Source organism: Cebus imitator, unplaced genomic scaffold (genome assembly GCF_001604975.1).
Source record: "Cebus imitator isolate Cc_AM_T3 unplaced genomic scaffold, Cebus_imitator-1.0 Scaffold176, whole genome shotgun sequence".
NCBI classification, from domain to species: Eukaryota; Metazoa; Chordata; class Mammalia; order Primates; family Cebidae; genus Cebus; species Cebus imitator.
In genome coordinates this window covers 279,455-299,969 of record NW_016107491.1, presented here as the reverse complement: position 1 = coordinate 299,969, position 20,515 = coordinate 279,455, and the positions used below count along the sequence as shown (strand labels likewise).

Sequence of the window (20,515 nt, the reverse complement as noted above, 5' to 3'; positions counted from 1 at the left end):
ACTGGGGGGACAATCAGGGGAGCCTTCAGTTTTGCCATTTTGCTGTACCCTCTCCCTAATCAGGCTGTTTTAGTAGCTGTCCTCGGAAACTGCAATGCAAAAGTCACCAGTTATCTCCATGTTCTGAAACTAATGGTCGTTTTTCAGGCTTTCTCTTTGTAGAGCTCTGATTATCATTTAATCATTTTTTTATTTTAATAAAAACATTCTTCATTTGGATACCAGAAGCACATACCTTGCTGGTTTTTATTTTACCTCAATGGCTGTTTCTTATCTCTAGCTTGCTCTCCTTATTCTACCCATAAATTTGGCATGCCTTTAGGCTCCAATATCATTTATCTGTGTACACATACTTCTTAACTAATCTCGCCATGTACAAGCTGATTACTTTATAAGTAAAATCTCTATTCCTACCCTACCTACCAGACAATGACTCATATATCCAACTACTAACTCAGCATCTCGTCTATGATGTCTGGTAGGTATCTCAGAACTAACATATTCAAAACAGAAGTCTTGACAGGTGTGGATACTCACTACTATACTAATGAGGAAAAGCTTCAAAACAGGAGTCTTGAATTCTTCGTTTCAAACTTTGCTTTCACCAAGTGTCCTTTTCTTAATAAATGGCACTATGATTCATTCAGTTAAGAAGAAAAAAATAGTAATAGGTGTCCTTGAATTTTCTTTCTGTTACCCTCAATATTCATCCATCAATTAGACTGGTCATGTTTCTCTTAGAAATATAAATCAAACAAGACTGCCAAGGGTCTGGGGACATGACACAGCAAAAAAAAACCCAAAAAGTTTATGGCAAAAGTTAAAAGAGAAATCTCTCATTATTTTCAAGAGTTGGAGTGAGGAGGATGATAATGTTAACTCTCAGGGGTTGGGAAGACCTGGAATTAAACTGAAATGAAGAGTAGAGGGTTCTTGTTGCTATTGAGGCAACCTTCTCTTTCTGTCTGGAAGTGTTGCATATTTTTTCTCTGCCTGTAATATTCTTAATTTTCTTGTAACATACCTAGGTGTGAAACTTACAGTTTCAGATTTTTTGTAATCTTTTTTAATTCTCTGAAATTTCTCTCCATATTTTTTTCAATTATATCCCCCTCTTTGTTTATATTTTTCTCTACAATATTCTCAGCATCAAGATTTTGGCAGTTTTATTTCATATATCTTAGTCTATCTTTGATATATATCTTTGCTTTTTTTGTAGTCACCAAGGTGAATTTCTTCACTTTATCTTTGAACTCAGTAATACATCTGTAAGCTGTGCATGCCATTCTCCAATCTAGGCCATTTATCATTGCTTTAAAAGATCTCAGCTATTATATTTCCTGCTAATATCTTCCATGGGGTTCACTTATTGATAACTTATTTTTTTTCTCATTGACAAATGTCTTTCCCTTTGTTTTTAGGCATATTGACATACAAGATACTAAATAAACATTTTAAAAGATATGAATAAATAAATGATTAAGTCAATCAAATGATGACTGTCTCACAGGTGGTCTAATGCTCACTTTATGAATTTATCAGAGACTGCCTGTCATTGATGATGGAAATGAAATGTCTGATTAAGTGATGAATCGAATTAGATACCAACATAATTTCATTCTATTCTTAGGATTTTTTTCCATAAAAAGCTTAACCTAAATAAACAAAATTGCCCTATTTCCTTATTAGAGTCCATTTATCTTTCATTTTTGGTATCAGAACAATCATGGTGTTTGCTTGACTTCAATGAAACTTTTGTCTGAAAACATGTATGACTGAATCAAATTATTCATTTATATTGCTTCAAACATATATATTATTTTAACAGATTTCTTTTGTTTAGTAGAACTGTTTATGTCAGAGAATGGTCATTACTATTATCATTGTTAGCTTGTTTACAATATTTTCCTTGATGAAAATATTCATTGTTTTTATTTATATAGGTTTTCATAATATTGTGTGATATGTGTAATAAAGGAAGAGTATAATTTGGTTACTCAGATGACTGGATAACTTTAGGGAATTTCCTTAGTCTAAAAATATCTTCAAAATTATTAAAGATTATTTTAAAATTGACATACACGAAATAAATTTGGGAGCTAATATATGTGTCTATAAATCAATAAAGTATACATGATTTGACAAAACTTGATTTGCTCATTTGATTTGTAATTCAACAGTTATTAACTATAGATATGTACTTGACACTAGAGAAGCCAAGATTACACCATTATTTTGAAAAAAACTAAATTTATTTACTTTTTTAGGATATCTTTTTCAATTCATTTGAGGGAATAGTTTTCATGATGAAATGAAAGCACTCATTAGTGTGAAAAATTGAGAAAGCTAGCTCCTTTTCAGTGGATATTTTGAAAGGAAAATTTGAAAATTAGTTCAGCAAAATAGGTTGCAGTTAGTCGCCAGAAATCTTTCCAAATACGATTGAGTAGATTGTCAAATTAAAAAAAAAAAAAAAAAAACAAGTCTGGACTTAGGTAAGGAGAGACTTTGTTTGAAAGGATGTTTGCAACAAGGGGAGGGGGACAATTGCAATAAGGAAAATATGCCAAGAACAAGATCAGCAAGTGTCTCAAAGGTTAAGCAGCAAAGTGTTTTTGTTTTGTTTTGTTTTAGGGAATAGTAAGCAAGACTAGAAAGAACTGGATGTAAGAAAGTAGGACAAATGAGGGTGGTATGATTAGGGATGAGAGCTCAGAGAATGATGTACCCTGTAAAACAGAGTCAGCCTGTTATTAAGAGAGGCTATAAATGAAGGGTTGAGGCTACTGAGACTGCATACGGGTTAGAGTTTGGGGGCCTGGGGGGAAGGAGTAAAGCCTAACTAAAGTTTGGTTAATTCGAGTAGCAAATATTTTGTCCAGTTTGGTCAGTGGCCCAAACAGTTCAGCTAATCATTTATGAAGCAAAGAATGGCATTTTGGAGGTCTATGTCTTTCCTTGTCATAGGTACAAAAGGGAAGTGTCCTGCATCTCATCTAAGTCATATGGGGAAGGGTTCCTTGCAATAAGCTGTTTCTGGAACACAAAGGTGTGGGGTAATTTCTTTAACTTTTGCTTTTTTTTCCAAGATGACAAGTGTATTACTCCATTCTCACATTGCTATAAATAGATACCTGAAACTGGATAATTTATAAAGGAATGAGGTTTAACTGGTTCACAGTTCTGCAGGATGTGCAGGAAACAGTGGTTTCTGCTTCTGAGGAGGCTTAAGGAACTTCCAATCATGGTTGTAGGGATGTGAGGCATCACACATGGTGTGAGCAGAAGCAAGAGAGAGTGAATAACAGTGGTGAAAGTGTGCATCCTTGCTGTGTTTCAGATTTCAAAGGAAAGCTTCCAGTTTTTCTTCATTCAGTATGATATTAGCTGTGGGTCTATCATATATGATTTTGATTATGTTTGAAGTATGTTTCTTGTATACTCATTTTTTTATGGTTTTTATCATGAACGATGTTGAATTTTATCAAATGCTTTTTTAGCGTCTATTGAAATGATCATATGGTTTTTAATCCTTTGATCTGTTTGTATGTTATAGCACACTGATTGATTTGCATATGTTGAACGATTCTTTCATCCCAGAGATAAAATCCCACTGGGGATTCATGATGAATGATCTTTTTAATGTATTGTTGAATTTAGTTCACTAGTACTTTGTTAAGGATTTTTACATTAATATTCATTAGTGATATTGGCTTATAGTTTTCTTTTTTTCAGATGTGCCTTTGTCTAGTTTTAGAGTCAAGGTAATACTGGCCTTATAGAATGAGTTTGGAAGTATTCCCTCCTCCTCTATTTTTTGGAATACTTTGGGTAGTATTGGTATTAGTCCTTTAAATGTTTGGTAGACTTGAGCAGTGAAACCATCAGGTCCCAGGCTTTTCTTTACTGTGAGACTTTTTATTACAGCTTTGTTTGATGATCTTGATATTTGTTATTGATTTGTTCATGTTTTGAATCATCTTCTTGGTTCAATCATGTTACATTATATGTTTCTAGGAATTTGTCCATTTATTCTAGATTTTTCCAATTTATTGCCATATAGTTGCTCTAATCATAGTAACCACTAATGATCCTTTGCATGTCTGTGGTATCAGTTGTACAATCTCCTTTTTTGTGTCTGATTTCATTGATTTGGATGTTTTGTCTTCATTATGTCTTTTCTTCTACTAATTTTGGGTTGCTCTTGCTTTCCTAATTTTTAAGATGTATCATTAGGTTGTTTATTTGAAGCTTTTCTTCTTTATTGATGGAGTCACTTCGGGCTATAAACTTCCCTCTTAGTACTGCTTTGGCTATATTCCATAGGTTTTCATATATTGTATTTCCATTGTCATTTGTTTCAGGAAAATTTCCAATTTCCTTCTCAATTTCTTCACTAACCCACTCATCATTCTGGAGCATATTGTTTAATTTCCCCATGTTTGTATAGTTTTCAGAATTCTTTTTATTTATTTCCAGTTTTATTCAGTTTTGGTCAGAGAAGATGTTAGATATTATTTCAACTTTTTTGACTGTTTTAAGCTGTTCTGTGACGTAGCATGTGATTTATCTTTGAGAATGAGCCATGCACTGAGGAAAATAATGTATATTCTGCAACCATTGGATTAAATGTTTTGTAAATATCTGTTGCCTCCATTTTGTCTAAAGTGCAGATTAAATTTGAAGTTTCTTTTTTGAGTTTCTGTCTGGAAGATCTGTTCAGTGCTGAAAGTGGGATGTTGAAACCTCCAGCTATTATTGTATTGGAGTGTAACTCTATATTGTTAAAACTGTTATATCCTCTTGCTGAATTGACCACTTCATTATTATATAGTAACCTTTTTTTCCTTCTTTTGTAGTTTTTGCCTTGAATTTATTTTATCTGAAATAAATATAGCTACTCCTACTCTTTTTTAGTTTCTATTGTCATGGAATATCTTTATACCTTTATTTTTAGTCTATGATTGTCTTTATAGATGAATCTCATTTCTTGTAGGCAGCAGATCAATGGCTCTTTTCCCCCACTACCCCATGTTTCGCCACTCTGTGTCTTTTGATTGGAGAGTTTAGTCCATTTAGATGCAATGGAATTATTGATAACTAAGGACTTACTCCTTCCAGTTTATTACTTGTTTTCTGGGTGTTTTGTCATCTTATCCTCCTTTTTTTTCCTTCCTGTCTTCCTTTTATTGAAGATTCTGTCTAGTAATATGATTTAGTTTTTGGCTTTTTATTTTTTGTGTATCTCTTGTATGTTTTTTAGTTTGAGGTTACCATGAGGCTTGCAAGTACTACTTTATAACACATTATCTTAAACTGATAACAACTTAACACTGTTTGCATAAACCAACTAACAGGCAAAAAGAAATGAAATAAAAACTCTACATCTGAACTATGTCTCTGCTTTTAAACATTTTGTTATTTCCCATTATAACTTATTGCACTATGTCTTGAAAAGTTTGCAATTATTATTCTTTATTTTTTCAGGGTTTAATCTTTCCACTAAAGAGTAGTTTACACACCACAGTTACAGTGTCACAATATTCTGTTTTTCTGTGTAATTACTATTACCAGTGAGTTTTTTATCTTTGGTGATTACTCATTACCCATTAATGTTCTTTTCTTTCTTACTAAAGTGCTTGCTTTAGCATCTATTCTAGGACAGATCTGGTGTTAAAGAAATACTTCTGCTATTGTTTGTCTGGGAAAGTCTATATCTCCTTTAAGTTTAAAGCGTATTTTCACTGGATATACTATTCTGGGTTAAAAGATTTTTTTTTCTTTAGCAGTTTAAATATGTCATGACATTGTCTCTTGGCCTATAAGGTTTCCAATGAAAAATCTGCTGCCAGATGTATTGGACCTCCATTGTTTGTTATTTGCTTACTTTCTCTTGCTGATTTTAGCATCGTTTATCCCTGATCTTTGGGAGTTTGATTATTAATGGCCTTGAGATAGTCTTCTTTGTGTTAAATATCCTTGGTGTTGTATAACCTTCCTGTTCTTGGATATTGCTATCTTTCTTTAGGTTTGTGAAGTTTTCTGATATTATCCTTTTAAATAATCTTTCTACCCCTATCTCTTTCTTTGTTTCCTTTTTAAGACCAATTAACTCTTAGATTTGCCTTTTTGAGGCTATTTTCTAGATTTGGTAGGCATGCTTCATTCTTTTTAATTCTAATTTTGTCTCCTCTGACCACATATTTTTCAATAGCGTGACTTTAAGCTTATTAATTCTTTCTTCTGTTTGATCAATTCTGCTATCAAAAGACTCTTCAGTATGCCAATTGCATTTTTCAGGTCCAGAATTTCTGCTTGATTCTTTTATTTCAATCTCTTTATTAAATTTATCTGATAGAATTCTGAATGCCTTCTCTGTGATATCTTGAATTTCTTTGCATTTCCTCAGCAAAGCTATTTTGAATTCTCTGTCTGAAAGGTGACATATCTGTTTTTCCAAGATTGTTTTCTTGTGCCTGATTTAGTTTGTTTGGTGAGGTCATATTTTCCTGGATCGTCCTAATACTTGTAGATGGCTGTCTGTGTCTAGGCATTGAAGTGTTAGGTATTTATTATAGTTTTCGCAGCCTGCGTTTGTTTGTATCTGTCCTTCTTGGGAAAGATTTTCAGGTATTCAAAAGGTCTTGGATGTTGTGATCTAAGCTTTAGGGGGGACCCCAAGCCCAGTAATGCTGTGGTTCTTAGAGACTCATAAAGATACTGCCTTGATGGATTTGGACAAGATCTGAAAGAATTCTGCAGATCACCATACAGAGACTCTTAGACTCTTGACCTCTTCTCTTCTTTTTCTTTCAAAAAAAATGGGGTCTCTCTCTCTCTCTCTCTCTCTCTGTGTGTGTGTGTGTGTGTGTGTGTGTGTGTTCTGAACCACCTGAAGTGGGGTGGAGTGACACAAGCACCCCTCAGCTGACCCAGGACTATGCTGGGTCATACCTGAAACTGGAACAGCACTTGCTTTTGCCCAAGACCGGCTGTAACTCCTGGCTATTGCATTTTCTCTCAAGACCCTGGGGCTTTACAATCAATAGGTGGCAAAGCCAGCTAGCCTGTGTCCTTCCATTCAGGGCACTGTGTTATCCCAGTCCCCAGACAGGTACACTGGAAGCCACAAACTAGAGTCAAAAACCAAAGAAGTCTTTCTGGCGTTCTGATGTACTGTGGCTGAGCTGAAACCACAAGACACAGTCCTTCCTATTCTTTCCTACCCATTCCAAAGAACGTTGAGCCTAACCTCATTGCCACTGTCACTGCAGACCCATGGTGAGTACTGCCAGACTACTGCCGATGTTACCTTAAGGTCCCTGGGCTCTTTAGTCAGCTTGCAGTGAATCTTGCCAGTCCTGAGATTCACCGTTCAGCATAGTGGACTCCCCTCTGGCCAAGGACAGGTCCAGAAATGCTGTGCAAGAGCCCAGTTTTGGAATCAGCAACCCCAAGAGACCACTTGGTTCTCTACACCACTGTGGCTGAGCTGGTACTGAGGTGCAAGACAAAGTCCCCTTTACTTTTCCCTCCACTTTTCTCAGGCTGAAGGAGTTTTGCCCTAATAGCCACCACAGTTTGGAATGTTCTGAGTCTCACTTGAAGCCAGCAAGCCATGAGTCTCACCCAAGCTTTTTATTGTATAACCTGGGTTTTGCTACTGGTTATGCAATAACCACGGGGTATTCAATTAGTAGGTAATGAAGGCTGCTAGTACTGAGTCCCTCCTTTCAAGACAATCGGTTCTTTTCTGGTGCAAGATGTCTAGAAATGTTGTCTTGGAGCTAGAGCCTGGAACAGGCGCCTGATAACTCTGACAGATGCCCTACTCTGCTGTGACTGAGGTGCTATCCAAGATGCAAGACAGAGTCCTTTCCACTCTTCCCTCTTCTCTTCTTAGTGGAAAGGAGAGGTGTCTTTTGAAGCTTAATTGCCTCAACTTGTGTCTCACTAGGTCATGTGGCCCAGCAGTCTACTAGCTCTGGGCCCAGTTCATCACTAGGACTCACCTAAAAGTTGCACTGCTTGTTTCAGGTTGCCTTTCCAGTTTATTTGGAGCCCCAGAACACTTTAGTCCACAATGGCAAGGCTTGTGGTAATTCAAGTTTCGACAGATGGGATCAGACATATCCCTCTGGCTCAGGCTATTTAAAGGCTCCCTCCATGGCCAGAAGTCAACCGAGTTTGGTGTGGTTTTGCTCTCTTCTATAACAGGATACCACTGAGTTTAATGCCTTACAATTACTGTGGTCTCCCTTCCCCAGCACTCATAAATGCTCTTGACAACCTGCTGCTGCTGCTGCGCGTAGAGGAGGAGTGATGTTGGTAATTCAAAACTGTTCCTTCTACCTTTTCAGTGCCTCTTTCAGTGACACAAAGTTAAAGCAAGGCACTGAGTGCTCATCTGATGTTTGATTGTTATGAAGGTGTTTTGTTTGTTTGTTTGTTTGTTTGGATAGTTGTTAAATTGATGTCTTTATGGAGGAGATGATTGGTGGAGCCTTCTATTCTGCCTTCTTGTTCTGCCTCCCAAAGGTAAGAATTTTTTAATAATAGGGAAATGATTCATTCATGTGTTTGTAGTCACCAAAACAATATTTGTGAAAAGTTTCTCTGAAAAGAAGGATTTATGTTACACTATAAATTGAGATAAAGTCAATTTACATAGAATTGTATTTCTTATTAACATTAAAATTTTAACTATATATTTATCTCAATTATTAAAATAAATTGAAACATGCATTATTAATACATAAAATAAATAGTCCATTGAATGGCAACCTAGCGTTCACGTATCGTGTTATACACATTGGGGTACTGAACAAGGTAGCTAGTATCTACTTATTTTCTGGTGGAGTTGTAAGACATATTTTACAAAAAAAGGGGAGAGTGAACATTGGATCAAATAAAATGCTAACAAGTGGTGTTTGAATAGTTGAATGTAGTTTGTTTCAAAAAAATGACTGATCTGATATATATTGACATTTATATCTGTACATTTTGTGAGCAAGCAAAAGTGCTTCTGGTGTTTTAGAGTTATAGTATTGTCATGTCATTATAGATCCTCCATATTTGGTCAAATGAACTTTATATAATTATGGGAAGACTTTTTGTTGTTGTTCTTGTTCTATTTATATGCTCCCAAGTTATTTATATTATATTTTTTTAAATTTAAAAGTCACACTATTATTTAATTTTATGAATTTTTAAATCATGTAGTACGAAACTCCTTTTCTGATATTTCACAATCTCCTTTTGTTGAAAATGTCCACCTCATAGTGATGAAATGTGAGTAGTGGAGAGCTATACTGAATAATCTGCTGACAAATAAACTTCATAGTATTTTGTTACTTTATTTTCCCAGAGAAGACAAATTTTACATTTGCATACATTGTGTTCTTTTTCTACTATTTTTTTTTTTTTAATTTTCCCTTATTTCTTTAGGGTATGCTCAAGAAATAACCAGGTCTGTTAAGATATAGGTGAAAAGTGACTTTCAAAATGATACCAAATCTATTATATTCTCTATTATATTGTATTCCATTACGTATATATAGTCTGATGGCAGAATCCTCAAAGAAATTCAGGGCTTTGGGGAAAAAAAAAAAAGAAAAGTACAGTGATTGAAAATGCATCGTTTCTTGGTTTATTGGTATAATATATGTGCGAGAGATAAACAGCCAGCCTCTTAAAAGGACTACAGTAGAACTAGTTTGCTCAGGCAACAATTGGATTTCACTAAGAGTGACAAAGTGGATGAAACCTTTAGAAAACAATGCTGAGTGCATTTTGATAATGATTTATTGTGAATGCCAGATGACACAGTGAAATGTTTCCAGAAGATGGGAGAAGTGAAAGATGTGGTTACACAATGTAATGCATTAAAATTAAATTCTAAGTGATGAGAGTAACCTGAGCTGCTTATGTTGACTGACATAGGAATAAAGAATGTGATAAAATTATGAAAGTCTTCTAGCAGGAAGTGGTGGAGAGACTTTGAGTCCTAGAGTGGTATGGGGGAAGCTATTTCCAGAATCATGCAGAGCTTTTGGTCTCTGGTGAATTTATCTCTATCAGCTGAGATCTCTAGGACATAGTGGACAGAGAGTGGGGAACGTTTACCCAGAGTTCAGTTACTCTCTTCTCATCTGCAGATGAAAGCACACCAAACTGGGCTCTTACACCAAGTACATGAGTTTCCTTTGATTTCTATTGAAGCAGTTCTCTAGATTATCAAGGAAGGATATTGTTAAACAGTTTTATTTAATGTGTTTGAATTCTAAAAATAAAAAATGCAAATTATTGAAAAATAGCAAAGTATTTTAATTCTAAAAAGTATTTGTGTTATCCTGAAATATACCTGTGACACTAGGCCGCACAGAAGATAAGGTAGAAGTGAAAGGCTATCTTAATTTCAATTTATGAATGTTCTGTTACCAGAGCAGCAAAGTTACTTCTGCCTGTTTCATCAGTAAGATTAACTATTTTATGGACCCCAAATATATATTACAATGCAGTGCAGAAAGTTTAATCATAAGTTTCTTCTCAGACCTTAATGTGAATTCCTTAGTAATATTAACTATTTTATGAACCCCAAATATAGATTGCAATGCAGTGCAGAAAGTTTAATCATAACTTTCTTTTCAGACCTTACTGTGAATTGTCGCTGAGTCTCTGAAGGAGTTACTCCAGAAATCTTTTGTTGTTGTTGTTTTACATAAAGCCATTAAATATATAAAACTGAAATGTCTCAGTTGGACAACAGTGCATAAAGAAAGTCCTTTAGCTGAGCTGCTGATTTTGATGTGTAGCCCTCAACAGTAAATACACTACAGAACAGGTACTAAGAGGACCTCTTTGATGGATAAATAATGCTTATATAAAGAGCACTAAATTTGGATCCCATGCTATATCTAACCCAAAGACATTGGCTAATATTTTCTGAGCTCCATATATACCAGATACTGTGCCAGGTACTTTCATACCTCTCCTAATGTGTAAAACAACCTTAAGTAATAGGTAATTTTATCCTATGGTTTTAACCACTGCTCCTAGTATATCACCTGTCTTTGTGACTTTGTAATAAACATGAAACTCCTCCGGGCCTCAGTTAAATAAAAACTAAAGTGCTTATATACACACCTCTTATCAACAAGCTGAGGAAAAAGTATTGGGTTTTTTCCTCATTAAGTTTGCAAATAAATGTAGTTAATGATGTATGTGTAATAGAAGAAGGACAAAATTGAAGAACTTTAGAGGAATTTTTATTGAGATGTTCCTATCTGCTTGTGCCATTCACATTATTCAGTACTTGTGTTTTTTTTACCCAGTGTCCTTTGAGGCATTTTAGGATGTTGTTTGTAAATATTTTTAAAAATTTTAAAAGGCTTTGTAATTAAACAAATTAGCACAAAAGAGGTAAGTCAGCAGTCCTTCATTTGTGTTTTAATATTTTGTAACTTTTACAGGATATAAGACGTGGAACTGAACATTTATTTGGCTGATCCTCATCATGAACCGTGCTTTTAGCAGGAAGAAAGGTAAGCGTGGTCATTTTTTAAAACTTGGGAGTCAAGCCAATATTACTATGAACATAAGCAGAGATGTTAAGAAATCAGGTTTTTTTTCATTATTGTTGTCAAACCACCTGGCCCAGAAATGAAGTTAGATTAGAGCAACACAAATCTCCAAATGTTGCTAATTAGTTTTCTTTAGTTATCACCCTAGTGAAAGATCAAAGTTCTTTATTACACTGAGTTCATGATACATATGTGGCAGTATGTTGCCTGGCAATTTGAAGCTTTTTGTGAAATTGCAAAGCATAAAATGATTTGAAATTTCATCCTATCTTTACCTTATGTGGCCATATAATACTAAATTCCCTGGGCTGGCATAAGATTACAGTAACATACATTCATTCATAATTGTGTGTGTGCATGTGCACAGGCTTCATGTATTATTGAATAATATGTGAGGATTGGTAGTAGGTAAATTGAAAGCAGTGAGGCCAAAATAAGTTTGTTATTAATTTTTAGGTAAGGATTTAAATAAGTATGAATGCAATATTTATAATGATGACTATAGGACTGAAAGAAACAACTAGATATATATTATTTTTTAAAGGCAGAAAAACATGGCATTTGACAAACTATTTCATGATGCACTTATAAAGAAAGATAGAAAAGTAAGTATAACTTTGTCTAGTTCAGTGAAGTTTAAATAATGTATCCTTTTAATTCTCAAAGGAGTTATTTAATGGGTGACATGGGGCTGTCTCCTGTTTTACATATTATTAATGAATTGGGAGATAATACTTATATAATGATAATCAAATTCATAATGAAAGCAAGAAGGTAATGATACATGAATGATATAGTAGGATTACAGATGTGTGAAGAAAAAATGACAAGTTAGATCACATTTTACACTATAAACTTACTAAGATACTGCAGATTGTCAAACAAGGGTCCAGAAAATCTAAGGCTTTTATCATGATTCAAATATTGCTGTTATTTGGAAGATGCCCCTTGAGTGCTGTGTGTGTAAAAATGGCAGAAGAATAAAGTCAACAGTGTGATTATCAAAGGCTCTATGCCATTTTCTAATGTATGGTTAATGAATTGTCCAGAACCATGACTCGTATTCTGTTCAGTATCAGGCAGTCAGGCACTGTGTGTTCTCTTTTTGAAAGGTTACAGTGTTAACTGACACATAGTAACATTCTCAGATGAGAAAGACTGAGATGACTTCAGGACTTTCAGCCATGCAACAGGAAGCATGACTGAGAACCATTTTGTGGTAATGAGAGCTATCTTTCAATGTTTAAAGGACCATCATTTAGTCATGGGGTTGAGTTTAGTAAAGGGCAAATAGGTGTAAATGATAATGTTACTTATTTAATATAGGAGGAAAGAATTCCAAGAAAGTCACTTAAAAGTTTAATTAAATTACTCAAATTACTAGCTTGTTTTGGTCTCTGAAATGAGAAGTGTTCAAACATTTGGATGTGGCAGAGAAGATTAATATATTCAGTGGTAATTTAGATAATGTGACCTTTAAGGCACTTTTCAACCCTGGAAAACTAGAAAATTATTATTTTACTTATTTTTTTTCTGGATCAGGGGAAAGGAAAATGACATTGATTATGGTGTGTAGCTGCTTTTGGTTTACAACATGTAACAAAAGTAAAAGAAAATTTCTTTCATTCTTTTTACAAGTAACAAAATCTATAAATAATTATATGATATGTTGAAGTTTTTGTTTTATTTTTATATAGAGATGGGATCTTGCTACATTGCCAGGGCTGGTCTCAAACTCCTAGCATGAAGTGATCCTCCTGCTTTGGCCTCTCAAAGTGTTGGGATTATAGGCATGAGCCACTGTGCCCAACCTGAAGTATTTTTAATAAAGTAATAGAAACCTTACATCGCAACTTAACACTTTAATCATCCTAACTTATTTTTAATAAACACTTCCAGACCTTCTCTCTCTCTCTCTCTCTCTATATATATATATATGTGTGTGTGTGTGTGTGTATGTGTATATATATATATATATGTGTGTGTGTGTGTGTGTGTGTGTGTATATGTGTGTGTGTGTATATATATGTGTGTGTGTGTATATAATGTGTGTGTGTGTGTGTGTGTGTATATATATGCTTACAGTCCTCCCTTCCTGTTACTTTAAAGTTGAAGCTCCACATTTCTAATTTACTATTTATTTGAAGGGGGTTCATAATGGTTTTTCACTGAGAAATCCCAAGAGTTGGATAGTAATATGAGTAACCAGTAATTGTATATCTGTCTCATTTGAACACAGTGGGAGTACAACCATGGGAATAGTGAAGTGATTTGAAGAATCACAAGCAGAAGCACCTGTTCTTTCCTAATTTACTTTATTCTCTATTTTTCTTTAGATTTCTCTTATTTTTCAAGTCTAATGATTTAATCTCAGGAAATTCATTAATATTTTGCTCCAACCTCAAGTTAGAATTTGAACTGAAAATTTTACCTTAAGTTCACCAATCAATTCTGATTCTAACATTTGGTGAAGTTGTTAAAAAAATCAATCAATAGCATTATTTGACTAAATTTTAATTTGACATGAAAAACTTAAATTTTATGAAACAATTTCTATATCTTGAGAAGCTGAAACTATAATAATTATATCACTAGAGAATATTTAATTTTCGTGTTCCCAAAAAGTACCATAAACATACACTGTGTACAGTATCCTAAACAAAGCAAGATGGTCTTCTCTCAGTAAAAGCTTATCTCTTTATTTCATAGATATCCAATATACTTGGTCATCACATGTAATACTACTAAATGATTCTGAACCTAGAAGTCTAAGGAAAAAAGACCATCTTAAACCTAAACATAATTATGTTTTTTCTTTTAATTAAATCTCCAAATTAGCGAGTTCATATTTCTTGATTGAATTCACTGATTTTCTTTGCAAATGCTCTAATGGTGTTAGAGTTACTCAGAGATTCTGAAGAGTGCTGAATTTATTAGAGTCATATCATTTTGAGCTCTTTTGAAAAGCTCTTTAAAAATTAGTCAAATATAACCATATATTAAATTTTAATCATTGTCTTTGTTTTGGATTCCTTCCCTGTGTTAATTTTCTCTTTTATTTTAAAAATTCTATATTCTATTTATTACATCAAATATAAATCATTTAGTAAAAAAGCATTAAAAACGGCATGTGAATAAATAATCAAATAATCCAACTAATAACACTTTTTAAAAACTTAGTTGACATACTGTTGAGTAGATATCATAATGCACAGCATTAAAATTGAATATTTAAATGTTATTTTCTTTTTAATGAACATTTTATTCGAATATGTCTATTCATTAAACAGCATTTAGTTTTAAATTTAATGTGCTCAAAGTAGGTGTTTCCCCATTGTAAGCTTTTGTAATACAGAAATAATGAAGTTACTCTATATTTCTTGATGAGTTCTTAGTCTAAGTGCATTTTGAAAACCTAAACTTATTGACCCAGCAATCAGAGTACTTGATATTTGTCAAATATGTTGAAATGTTGGCATTTTCTTTCATGTAAGTGTTCATTATTGAGTTAGTGATTTTACCTTAATTCAAGGAAGGGAGACTCTTTCTAGAATGTCTATATTCCCATTTCTGCACATTTTTGTATATCTAATTCCTTCTGTGAACACATATAGTGACCAAGGACTGTCATGTGTATTTCCTACTCAAGATTTAGTCATATCTATAAGTTAATATAAAGAGTTATATTCTGTCAGTTTTTTGCCAAAGTAGATAAATTAGAATGACAGTATGAACTGATTTTGTAAATCCTTCAGGTTTTATAAATGTACTGCTCATACTTGAGGTTATGTAATAAGCAAGCACTAAATTATCAGCATTTGATATATGAATACAGATTTTTGTCATTGTAGGAACTGCAGCTTTTCCACTGGAATTTAATATTATGATTATTTTAGTCTGTCAGCAGAAGCAGCTTTGTATACTTTTTCTAGTTCGCTGCAATATGAGTCTCTAACAGAGGCAATTTCAACAGTTTTCAAGTAATAGTGGTTTATAGGAGAAATAAATTATTAATATCTCTCTGCCTTAAGATTGGTATGATCCATCATACTGAGAGTTTAGTCAGACTTTACATACTCCTTAGATGTGTTCCATGTTTTGGAAAGGAGACATGAAAAGAATTAGGAGAAGGAGTTAAAAGGAGAAATTGGACATCTTTTTATTTTCCTAAAAGTGTTTTTATTGTTTTGGTGTTTTGTTGTCTTGGAAGAGTATTGTGATTTACTTTTCTTTAATATATAAAAGCAAGACTATACCCCAAATCTAAGTACAAATTATTCTTGAATTAATCATATTACTATCCATTAGCAATCACAGAAAGTATAGTTAAGATGACAATCCATATAGAAATACAAATTTCACACATTAAATGTCAACCTCAATATTTTTTTGAAGCTTAGAATGTATTACTTTTCAAAACATTTCACCCCAGTATATGGCTATCACATATTCACTCTAGTAGTCAGAAATAGCCCCAGTTCTCTTGGTCCTTCATCTTTTGTTTGGAAATACTTGAGAATATTGCACTGTACCCCATAAACAAGTTTAATATAAATATAGTGCATTATTATTCAAATAGTATAAAATAATTTGCATTCTAAAAATATATGCCATATTCTCCATGCCTTCACATTTACCCATTTTAAGAAGAACATATTAACGGTATCAAATTAGTTTCTGTTAACAGCATTTAAAAAATATGAATTTAATGTTGAAATACTTTGTTAGTAATACAATATTGCCTTCCAGTACGTACTTATATATTTCATGCTAAAATAAATCTTTGATTTTGTTTTATTTATAATACTGATTCTAAATTTTTAAACTCTCATGAAAAATTAGATATAAAACTACGCTAATGGAGACAAAATACCATTGAAGATTGAGAAGTTTTACTCCAAATAAATGCAGATTCAAAAAGAAGCCAATTTATTTTGTGTAAACATTAACATTTTTTTCTCCTCCTTATGAATTCCTCAAAATATAGGAGAAGATATGTGGACTGTATTAATAAAGTTCAAAAATTAAATTAAAAATATTAGTAATACAAATATAAATAACAAAATGTAAATAATATATAATACAATTAGTTTCAATATATTCTATCTTTTTGAGTTAGTTTTATTTCTAATATTTTTAACATTTAGAAACATTTTGATTTACTGCATTTGAGATTATTTATATCCAAAACTTCTGAGAGAAGACCTTTGATCAATGTTTCTTCAAATTTAGAATAAAGATCTATCATAATATTATATTGATTTCCAAATGAACATAGTAAATTGGTATATTTCATCTTCATACAAATGCAGTTGTTAGTATAGTATAATTTCCCTTTAGAATAGCTAAATCTTGATGCTACAATATAATATTCACAATGAGTTAAAGAGCAGATTATATTTTATTGTTCCAGTAATTAAGAAAAAGACCCTCTAATTCATGAGAGCATAAAGTGAAAGAAGAAAGATACTTGTTTTAAATCACAAATGGATGTAAAAATCATAGCCCACTGGTGTTCTTTTTATATGTTCTTTTAAAATTCAGTATTATTTTTATTATTTGAAAACTTTAATAAGTAAAGCTAGGGACTTTTATACCAAAGAAAGAATTCTATATCACTTCCCAACTGCACTGTTCTTTTATCTGAGTGGTTATTCTTTCTCAATGTAGCAAAAGAATCTCAGAATTAGAAATACTCTACCCAGCTCAAATGCCCTACAAATGGTAATGCATGGCTATGACACCATGGAAATCTATAGTTTAACTCTGTTTTTTTTTTATTACAGATAAAACATGGATGCATACACCTGAAGCTTTATCAAAACATTTCATTCCCTATAATGCAAAGGTAAAAATAGTTCATATACTATTTAATTTTACTTTATTATTGTATTATTACTAATTCATGGCTAATCTTAGATTGCTTATATATTGACATTTCCTGGTTATTGATTCCTGAAAAAAGTTTACATAAATAAAATAATTGTGGTATAGGAAGTTATTTTTCTCTGTAGAATAGTTTCTTTTTTAAAAAATATATTCTTTAAAATTACTATTTAAGTCAAATATGTGTTTTCTTCAAGTGATTTTGGTCATTGTTAAAATTATTTGCAATATTATAGCCTGTAGGAACTCAAACAACTAACAAATTAGCTTTCTTTAAAAACATTTTTATGTTGTATTACATGACCTAAATGTAAATCCTGCAAATGAAATAAGCTGCAATTTTAATAAATGTAATTATCATTCAAGATAAAAGGAGCAAAGTTGAAATTTTTATTTTATTTTTTGAGATGGAGACGTGCTCTCTAGCCATGCTGGAGTGTAGTGGGGAGGTCTTGGCTCACTGCAACCACCACATCCTGGGTTCAAGCAATTGGCCCACCTCAGCCTCTTGAGTACCTGGAGTTACAGGCACATGACACCATTCCCAGCTAATCTTTGTATTTTTAGTAGAGACAGGGTTTCACCATGTTGGCCAGGCTGGTCTCGATCTCCTGACCTCAAATGGTCTGCCTGCCCCAGCCTCCTAAGATGCTGGGATAACAGGCCTGAGCCAGTCTGCCCAGCCTAAATTATTTTAAAAAGCACACCAAAATATGCTCTTTAAAAGTTCTTTTGTTCAAGTTGCTGCATTTTAATCGAGGAGTGGAAACATTAATCTATACTCTGTGTCTTTAAAGATTTCATTTGTTCTTGAAAAACTGGACAAATGAGTGAATTCAGTTTACAACAGGGACTTTAAAGAAAGGTGCTATTTTGTAGTTAGTGATCACCAAACTTGTAATAATTTTCAGGGAAGTATGAGTCAAAATTTGGAAGAGACAGAAATGAATTAAGGAAGGGATTAGAAATATTAGAATCAAATGTAAAAGCAGCTGAACTTTAGAGACAGAATAGGGGAAAACAAAACTTATATCTTTATAAGAGAACTTAAAGGTTTATGGATTTATAAAATATACACTGGGATACAGTGAGATTAGGCATAACAATTATTTCAGGAAAAATATACGAATGTTTATTGAGGAGAAAGTTCATGGTGTTTAGTAGTGAACATCTAGGGTTCTTATCTAAGTCTGAATCAGAAGGAAGAAATATCTAAAAGCCCATCTAGAAGAAGTTATTCCAGAGCTGTTGCTCAGTAGTGAAATTTAGAGAGTGCACCATCTCTTATTTTTTTTCTTGCTGACTTAGCAGCAAAGGAAATGCTCTGAAATGTTTTCTGTATGAACATATTATATTTGAAATCACTATAGTCCTTATGAATTTTTCTATAAACTTAACATAAAGGTTGATTGCCATAATTTAGCATGAAAAGTTTAGTTAACTGAATGAGAAAAATTGTTTATGTTATCCATCATTTCTACAGATATTATTCATATTAGCTATTGGTATACTATATGAAATCTATACTGAAAAATATTTTAATCTGGAAAGCTGCTATGATTTTAAAGTGCATGCTCAGTTTTTGATATTATCAATTATAGTGGAATTATATGCTCCATTTGAAACCATCAAGATTATTTTTATGTGACTGATATGTCTCATTTGAAAAACAGCTTCATAAAATATTAAAAGGTTATATTATAATTAGATCTATCTTTGACTCTGCCAGTCATTATGCTTGTCTACATGGAAAAGTTGCTTCTGCCAATTCATTGAAGCATAATGATTTTAAGACATTCTATAGAAAGTGGAGAGTGCAGAAACATCTTCCCAGACTTGGGCCAGTAAAATATGGAAGGGCAGGATGGCTTTGTCTATTCTGAGTGATAATGTATATTGTATGTGTACCAAGTAGCATTAAAATCATTTGAAGAGTATGTTTTTTCTGAATTCCTTTGTTTGTAGCACTTTTTAGGTTGACCTTATAGTAGAATTATTTTTGAAGATATTCTTGTTATAGAATATGCCACTTGAAAACCAAATCCATGACCACAGAAAGTAACTTAGCACAATTAAAAAAAAAAAATACAGAGTCTAGAGCTAGATTGCCTTGGTTTATATCATGACTCCAACTGTGTGCCTTTGGGAAAACTAGTTACAGTGTGCCTTTGGGAAAATTGCTTAACCTATGTCTATGATTACTGATCAATAAATAGGGATAGTAACAATAGTAATTTCTCACTTGAGTTGTTAAGGGGTTAATGCTACAACAGTGTCTGAAATAGTGGAATTATTTTCTCAGGTTAACGTCAATTCTGTCCCTCAGTTCTGTTCTTAGAACTATTCAATTGATCAGTTCTAGCCCATCCGGATTATCCAGGATTATCTCCTTTACATAAAGTGAAATGATTAGAGATGTTAATCATATCTATGAAATAACTTTACTGCAACACCTAGATTAGAATTTGATTGAATAACTGGGCACTATAACTTAGCCAAGTTGACACTTTAAATTAATCTCATACAGGTATTAATGATGGACAAGGTTAAAAAGGCAAATTGGGAAGGAAGGCTTTGAATGGCAGAAGCAGCAGTTTGGACTGTAAACGAATTCAACAGGATTTTAGGAAGATAAATCATAAGCGATTTTAAAAAAAAAAAAAAGTCAGTTTGGACCAGGAGAGATAGAATGACATTAAATTTCCTAGGAAGTTATTTTAATGGTCCAAGTGTGTGGTATAAGTTTACAATAGGGTAGTAGATAAATTTCTAGTGGAAAAGAAAGATATGCTTAATATTCCAGAGGAAGAACTGATGTAACATCGGAATGGTATATAAGTAGAGAATAAGAAAAATACCTATTTTCATCCTGGCTAAAAGGGAGAACGATCACACCATTAGAAGATTATTGTCACTTCACTCACTTTTGGCGTCCACTGGTTACAAATTAATCTGATAAATTCAACAGAATTCTTTAAGAATTATTATTCTCCCTGGGGAAATACGTAATAACATTTATGTTGAAGTGTCTTCAGTTTTTTTTTTTT

At 32.9% G+C, this 20,515-nt stretch overlaps 1 protein-coding gene across 22 annotated transcripts in view; it reads left to right on the top strand.

Annotated features, from left to right (window-relative positions):
• Positions 1-20,515, top strand: part of GULP1 (GULP PTB domain containing engulfment adaptor 1) — a 288,807-nt gene that overhangs the window by 164,351 nt on the left and 103,941 nt on the right. For 14 of the 22 annotated variants that reach the window (XM_037744480.1, XM_037744474.1, XM_037744477.1 and 11 more), the window contains 3 exons: positions 8,463-8,538; positions 11,472-11,543; positions 17,369-17,430. In XM_037744480.1, coding sequence (XP_037600408.1) covers positions 11,516-11,543; positions 17,369-17,430 — 90 coding nt within the window. In that variant the 5' untranslated portion in view covers positions 8,463-8,538; positions 11,472-11,515. The remainder of the gene's footprint in view (positions 1-8,462; positions 8,539-11,471; positions 11,544-17,368; positions 17,431-20,515) is intronic. The other 8 variants (XM_017545041.1, XM_017545039.2, XM_017545022.2 and 5 more) reach the window with 1 other exon arrangement.